Source organism: Limulus polyphemus, unplaced genomic scaffold, assembly GCF_000517525.1.
Source record: "Limulus polyphemus unplaced genomic scaffold, Limulus_polyphemus-2.1.2 Scaffold885, whole genome shotgun sequence".
NCBI classification, from domain to species: domain Eukaryota; kingdom Metazoa; phylum Arthropoda; class Merostomata; order Xiphosura; family Limulidae; genus Limulus; species Limulus polyphemus.
In genome coordinates this window covers 161,091-169,282 of record NW_013666495.1, presented here as the reverse complement: position 1 = coordinate 169,282, position 8,192 = coordinate 161,091, and the positions used below count along the sequence as shown (strand labels likewise).

The 8,192-nt window shown below is 35.9% G+C and overlaps 1 protein-coding gene across 5 annotated transcripts in view; it reads left to right on the top strand.

Moving 5' to 3' along the window:
* The window catches only part of LOC111086157 (uncharacterized protein C8orf76-like), a 63,119-nt gene that overhangs the window by 14,398 nt on the left and 40,529 nt on the right, over nucleotides 1-8,192 (top strand). For all 5 annotated transcript variants that reach the window (XM_022387861.1, XM_022387864.1, XM_022387865.1 and 2 more), the window contains 2 exons: nucleotides 6,847-6,931; nucleotides 7,541-8,024. In XM_022387861.1, the coding sequence (XP_022243569.1) occupies nucleotides 6,847-6,931; nucleotides 7,541-8,024 (569 nt within the window). The remainder of the gene's footprint in view (nucleotides 1-6,846; nucleotides 6,932-7,540; nucleotides 8,025-8,192) is intronic.

Sequence of the window (8,192 nt, the reverse complement as noted above, 5' to 3'; positions counted from 1 at the left end):
TATCTGCTGAAAACTCTCCAAGGATATCCAGTGGTTGCCCCTTCAGGCCTGTTGCCAGATATACTGCTTTCTGCTCCTCTGTCCATCCATTCATATCTGCCAGTTCAAATTGTGCTCTTTATGCTTCCCACGGTGCCTTCCCATCGAATTCCTGTGGCTTCCTTCTTACTAGATCACCCCTATTGCTGACATTCATATCTGGGATGTGACTTTGTAACAGGATCGAAGAAGTCTGCATTATTCTGTAGATATGTGCTTTGTTGTGGGAGGCTCTAACCTCTCACTTTGACTCCAGTTGATTAATTCAAACTAATCTCTTCAAAGCTCAACTCTGGTACTCAGAAATGTTGGACAGAAATCTGACATTATGAGGATTGATTTCTGGTTGCTAAAATCCTTCTTAGTGCCAGTTTTCTTATATAAAGTTGGTCATCCACTAGCATAGATAACAGTTAGTTCACTGGGTGTTCAAAGTAGGCATTTCAGCTGATTACTGGATGCACAACACTTCTTAGTTCAATACTGAGATACTGTGATCTTTTCACCAGCTGAAAGAAATGCTTTCTGCCTTCAGTACAATATGATGCAGTTTTAATCACAAACTACATTGGAGCATAGACTTTGATAACTTATTCTATCAACATTTTTAATTTTGATGAAGGATTCTTTTTTGCATCATAGAGTTTCAAAGTGTGATTGGTAGTTGTAAGGCATCTGCAATGATTCATCCTTCCAGGGTGGGAGCTGCTGGTTACAATGACCTGAAGAAACTGTTTGTCATATATTGAACAGATACTGCTAGTTTGTGCTTAAAATGACATCAACACCAATGGCAGGCAGCTGAATATAAATTTGTTCAAATTCAATAAAAGGCAGGTTTTCACATGTTTGAAGTTGTTTTCTGATAGGTCCTGAAAACTTTGAGGGCTGTGACTCCATCAAGATGTGGCATCAAATGTCTAAGTGGCAGTTTATTCAAATGAAGCAGACATAAGAGCCATTTTAAGGGTCTTTTGGAGAGTGTGGTTAAAGATGCATTGCAGAGTCACTTAAAGCAGTTTGAAATAGTGTCAAAGAACCAGCATGGTTTCACTGAGGGAAAATCTTGTTTAACAAATCTTCTGGCATTCTTTGAGGATGTTACTGCAAAAATTGATGAAGGAAATACTGTGGATTTGGCTTACATTGAGTTTCAGAAAGCATTTAATAAGGTGCCTTACAAAAGACTTGTTACAAAAATGAAATCTATGGGTGTGGAGGAAATATTATTAAATTGGATATAAAATTGGCTGGAGAGTAGAAAGCAGAGATAGTAATAAATGGAGTTAAATTATGACTGGATCACAGTTACAAGCAGTGTGCTTTAGGGCTCTGTGCTGGGTCCTCTGCTATTTGTGATTTATATTAATGATATTGATTCCGGAATGACTAACAAAATATTAAAGTTTGCAGATGATATTAAATTTTTGGAGTGGCTAACTATATCAAAGATGCTGCAAACTTAGAGGGAGATTTAGATCATTTGATGCATTGGGCCAATACATGGCAGATGATGTTTAACTATCCCAAATGTACGGTGATGCATAAAAGTTTTCACAACTCATATTATTGTTACAATTTAAATGGGAAAACATTAAATACTGTGGCCGAAGAAAAAGATCTCGGTGTTGTGATCGAAAAATCACTTAAGCTACCTAAACATTGTATTGTAGCTAGCAATAGGGCTAATAGTATTTTGGGTAGCATATATAAAGATATTGAATACAAGACAAGGTATATTATTGTTTCACTGTATATCACTTGTAAGGCCTCATTTAGAGTACTGTATATAATGTTGGGCTTCCTTCCTCAAGATGGACATTGAATTGTTGGAGAAGGTTCAGAGAAGAGCCACTAGGATGATACTTGCGATGGTGGGATTCTTCCATGAAGAGAGATTAAAATCTCTAAACTTGTTTTCTCAGGAGAGGAGAAGGGTCAGAGGGGATTTAATTTAAGATTATTAAGGGTATTGATGATACAAATCCATCAAACTTTTTTGTGTTAAGCAGTGGGAACAATAGGATAAGGGGTCATAAATTGAAATTTTGGCAGTGTAGAAGTTGTCTGCAGTTTTGACAGATTACTTTACAAACACGGTGGTTGGCTTTGGATGAGCTGCTTTCAAGGGTGGTGGAGGCAGAAAATTTAATTGAGTTCAATAAACGATTGGATGAATACAAGAGTAGTAAGGGGGTGGTTATAGTTGGGAGCTGGAAGGGACATCCTTGATGGGCTAATAAGCTCCTTTTTGTCCCTTTAAAATTTTATGAATTTATGAAATTAATGTAATATTTTACAGGATTAATACTATGACCAATTAACAACTTTTGTACACTATTAAATCCAGATTAAAAAAAATTATCTTTTCGATCCAGTCTACTGAATAACCTTTGAAGTACACTGCTGTAGACATCCTTGCACAAAGTGCAGACTGAGTAATATCCCTCCTAGGCAGAGCAGGTATTACCACCTCAAGAACAAAAAAGGAACAAAGGTATCTAGAATGAAATCATCTTAATGATGTTCTTGACGATGTGATATATGAAACATGCATATATTTAGAATATAGATTAAAATCAGAATAAGTATTGTATGTTACAAAATAAATAGAGATGCACCATATATTCTTATTCCACATTTTTCTATCTTTCCTACCTCAGACTTGTTCTCAAGCTGAGAATTAACTTGAATTTTAAACCCAGTAAGCCTTAAACTCATCCTTTGGTGGATGAGTGCATTAAACGTCTTTCTTTTTCTCCTGAAAACACGCATCACTCAGATGTTACCACCATTAAAAGAAAGAAAAATACAATACAAAATTCACAACCAAATACCATCAAATATTACATAAAACCGTTACATAGTAAGAATTTTCACCATAAAAATACCTTCTGATAAAGAAATGCTACATAGAAATAGACCCTTTAACACAGAAACTATCCAGTCTAATGATGAATAATACAACCACTAAAGTGACAAATAACATTATATTTAATGAATTTTTCAGAATACACACATACCATCTTCAATAAATTCCTACTATAAATACAAAATTATAATTACAAATAATAATCCGAAAGCTGAATAGAAGCTTATGAAACATTTGTAAGGGCAATGTTGAGACTCAAAGGGGAGAGGGATTGTAAATAATAGTAAGTGAACTTGGATATAGACCCACAATAATTACACAAGTACATGTATCTATATAGCTATAACTACATATAATACATAAATAAACCTTTTAACATTGATGTAACTACACACACAAAAAAAAAGTGTAACAATGAGAATCACCTTTAGCAATGACACAGTTTCAATTATTGCTACACAATAGCTAATAAATTTCCTTTAACATAGAATACAGATAACTGATTACTCATAGAAAAATAATATCCTTTAATAAAGAAGAAATGGTTATGATGTAAAATTATGTTTATATAACACAAAACAAGATAAATCCTTTAAGAGAATTCACACACAATCAACTCAAAATACTAAGTTTAGAGCCATACATACAATTATAAGTGCAACATACAATACAAAAAGAAAGCTTAGTTGGGTTTGTTTTGAATTTTGTGCAATGCTAATTGAGAGCTATCCCTGATTCAGCAGTGATAGACTAGAGGGAAGGCAGCTAGTCAACACCATCTAACACCAACTCTTGGGCTATTTTTTCACCAATGGATAGTGGGATTGACCATCACTTTGTAATGCCCCCATGGCAGAAAAGGTGAGTATGTTTGGTGATTGTGAGTCAAGTGCCCTAACCACTGGCCATGCCAGGCTCCCAAAAAGAAAGATCAAAGACATGGATGAGACGATCAAGCTGGCAGAACAGTATATGGAAGCATATGGAGGGAGTATATCTGGCAAGTCCAAGAATATCCAGTGAAATTTGAAAACAGTATTGGCTGATTAGAAGCAGGAGTCTATCAATGGTGATAGGAGGTTAATTAATAGAAGGGAGAAGAGATGCTATGTTTGTTATAAAATGGGACACATTGCAAAGGAGTGCAAGCCAATTATCAGCAAGCAACAGCAGAATTCTCAACATAAAGCAGCTGGAGCTGTTTACAAAGACAGTGCTGGTAAGAAACAAGAAAGAGTTTCTGGCACTATGGATGCTGCTGCCAGAAGAAACAGAATCAAGACAACTGGTCAGATTCACTACAAGAAGAAAGTGTGGTTGATCAGTGCATGACTAGTTGTCGGCTAAGTTAACAAACGGATCAACAGTGCCAGTTGTGATTGGAGCATGTGACAAACATCAAGAAGTGATACCAAATTACAACATGCCAGTAAGTGAAGGATATGCTGGGGACAAGAAAGTGAAGGCTTTACGAGACACTGGATGGAGTAATGGAGCAGTGAGAACCAGTCTAGTATCTGATGATCAGAGGACAGGCAAAGTACATCTGTGTGTGCTAATTGGTGGGATAGTGAGAAAGTTTCTCATAGCGAAAATAAAGGTGGATACTCCATATTATGTAGGAGACCTTAAAAACCATGTGTATGAAGGGACCAATATACGACTTGGTGATTGCAAACATACCAGGTTGTAGAAATTTGGAGGAACTAGACAGAAAGAAGATTGATGAAGCATCTGCTGTCACCACCAGAGCTCAAAAACAGAAGAGCAAACAAGCCCGTGCAAATGTCAAAAGGTGACATCCTGAATATAGGTTTGCAGAAACTGAAGGAAGCACAGAAGAAAGACCCTTCACTGCAGAAACTTTGGGACAATGCCCAGGAGGAAGTTGAGCACAAGACAAAGGGGAAAGATACTTATAGAATAGAAGACTGGAAGAGTGTGCTATAATAGATCAATCAAGGCAGTTATACTGGGGAAGTTAAACAGATCATGGTATCAACAGAATACTGGACTCAAGTGATGAAGTTGGCTCTTGAATTAATTGTGGGAGGACACCTAGGAACAAAGAAGACGGCAGACAGAATCACCAATAACTTCCACTGTCTGATTGTTATTGGAGATGTGATCAATGTTCTGCAGGACATGTGACACCTGCCAAAGGACATTACCTAGAGAGAAGGTAGCCAGGGTGTCATTGGGAGAGATGCCTCTCATAGAAGAGCCATTCTGCTGAGTAGCTGTGGACTTGATAGAACCACTACCACCTGTGTCTGACAAGGGCAACTGGTATATGCTGACAGTAGTTGACTATGCAACACATTATCCAGAAGCAATAGCACTGGCAAAGATAGAGACAGATTGTAGCAGAAGACATGCTGGAGGTATTTTGCAGAATAGGCTTTCCAAGAGAAATCCTGAGCGATAGAAGGACCCAGCTTACTTCAGAACTGATGCAGACTCATCAGTACTTGGCAGCTCTTTACCACCTTGACTGGGAGAGGTACTTGCATGCGGTATTATTTGCTTATCAAGAAGTCTCTCAGCAAGTATAGGATTTTCACCCTTTGAGGTACTGTGTGGAAGAGCTGTATGAGGTTTGATGCAAATATTGAAAGAGCTATAGATGGGAGAAGAAGAGTTAGAAGTAAGGAACACATACCAGCATGTGTTAGATCTCAGAAACCAACTGGTCGAGACCTGTCAACTTGCTCAACAGAGCTTGTATGTAGCTCAAGACAGTCAGAAGCAGTTCTATGACAAGAAGGCCAAGGATCGATGTTTCAAACTTGTACAGAAGGTCTTAGTTCTGCTGCCCACAGACCACAACAAACTCACCCTGCAGTAGAAAGGACGTTTTGAAGAAGAGGAAGTACTTAACAGAATGGACTACAAGGTGAATGTGAACAGGACGACCAAGATCTACCATGCCAAACATATAAAAATGTCAACATCAGTAAGGAAATGACTGGCAAGCAGAAAAAAGAGCTACAAGATCTACTGTGCCAGTACGCAGATATATTCACAGATAAACCAGGAAAGACAGACCTTGTGCAACACAAGATCTAGACCACAACCAGGGATGCAGTCAAAGTGAAGCCCTATCAGATGCATTATGCAATGAGACACCTAATAAAGCAGGAAGTTGATGCAATGTTGGAAGCTGGAATCATTGAGCTTTCAAATTCAGCCTACTTGTTCACCAGATGTAATCATGAAGAAGAGGGATGGATCAAACCACTTCTGTGTACACTTCTAGAAGCTGAATCTCATGAGGAAGTTTGACTCTAAACCTGTGGGTAACCCAGAGACTATCATGGCAAAACTAGATCGGGCCAGATTCTTTTCAGAGATTGACCTCAATATGGGTTCTTGGCAAATCCTGATAGAGACAGGATCTAAAGAAAAGAGAGCAGATGGATGTTACCAATTTAAGCAGATGCCATTTGGCATAGTGTCAAAAAGTCTTTACCCTGCTTCTGATATGTGAATATATATAAATAAAATTGGTAAAAATTATGCTTCACTATCTTAATCTAAACCAACTTACATCCCACAATAAATTATTTTAGCAAAATATTCTGAGGAATTTATAGTCTGTTGCTTGTAGGTTAATAACTTGTTATATTTCAATAGCAATAATTAGAAATTAAGATTTGGTGTTGCATATAAAATAAAAAAATTGTGTATAAAAAATTATGAACAATTAATGAAGTTTCCAATTTGCATTTCTAACAGTGGTATGCAACAAAGTGTAGTTGGAAATATCACATTCAAACACACTCTTACTGGTAATCCTGAATGGGCTAGTATATACAAATTTAAAAACACTTCACAATTTATACACATATCCTAACAAGTGTAGCACATATAGCCATCATCATCATCATCATTTAAACCTGTACTAATTAAATTTATCATTTTGTTTTTTTCAGTTTGAAAGTTCAACCAATATAGATCAGAAAGTTGTTAGCAACAGTCTATTGGGTGTGTTATATCAGTCCACCAATAAATATTCAGGTACCATTACATTTTGAAACATGTCAAATCATGTAAAAGGTGTTAAATTACATTTGTTTTCAAAGGATTTGTTTGTTTCAGTTTTATGTGTTTGTTATTAATATGTGTTAGTTATGTTACATTTTAGTGCTATTTTATGTGAATAATGAACTACAATAGAGATTGTTTTCAATGTTTAAATATTTAAGAACCATACCTTAATACTGTCACTTACACTCTCAATTTAGCATATTCCATTCAGACATATTTATGTGACTTTGTTTTATTTAAATCTTTTAGTATGTTTACATTAGTACTTGAAGAATGTTTTAACATTAAACACAATTGAGTAATTTAATGTGAATATCTTTTTTTTACTGTAATATGTCTTAGTTTTTAAGTTCCAGTTCTCTTAACACTTAGAAATGCATTGTATAGACACTTTAAAAACTGGAATTACAAAAGCTGCTTAAGAAAATGTTTAGTAATAGAAATACATCTAACTTTATTCTTGTAAACTCAGATACACCTAAACATCTTTTGACAAAGTACTTTTATCTTATTTTGTGACTCATGTTAACTTTTCATTTCAATAATTGTAAGAAATGTTATTTTTTATCTCTGTTTTAGAAGAACTGGAAGTTTTACAACAGTGCATTCAGACTCATCCTTGGCATGTAGATTTTTGGTTACGTCTTGGATTGTGTTATGCCAGGTTGAGCAGTCTGGAAATGCAAGTAGAAACAATTAGTGAGAGCTTACAGAGTAATACAAAGGAAAGCTTTCATTCAAAACAGAACAGTTGGAAAGATATGATGCAAGATCAAAAACATTCAGAACTTCAGAACACTTCTGAAAATAGTCATACAGAGCCGTCATTTTTAAATGCAGAAAATAATTTAGTCAAACATTATTTAAGTCTCAGGCATAAGGATGCAAGTTATGTTGTAGACCAACAAAAGGCAAGTTCTTCATGTCAAACATTAGAAGATAATCTGACATTCCATCCGTTATACTGTAGTGGTAGTAAGAGCAGCACTCAGTGTGTTCCGAAGGCTAGTTCTAGATGCAAGAGGGAATATTTGTTTGTATACATATGTCTTTTGAGAGCCAGGTAAGAAAACAAAATTGATTATTAATTATTCAATTGGCTTACACACATAGGGAGATTTTGAGTGTTAGAGTCGTGTTGTTTATGGTATTAAAAAAAAAGCTGTAGTACATATTGTTACGTCTCTGTTTGTTAATTAACTTTCCGTAACTTCGTTCCAACGAACCTTTA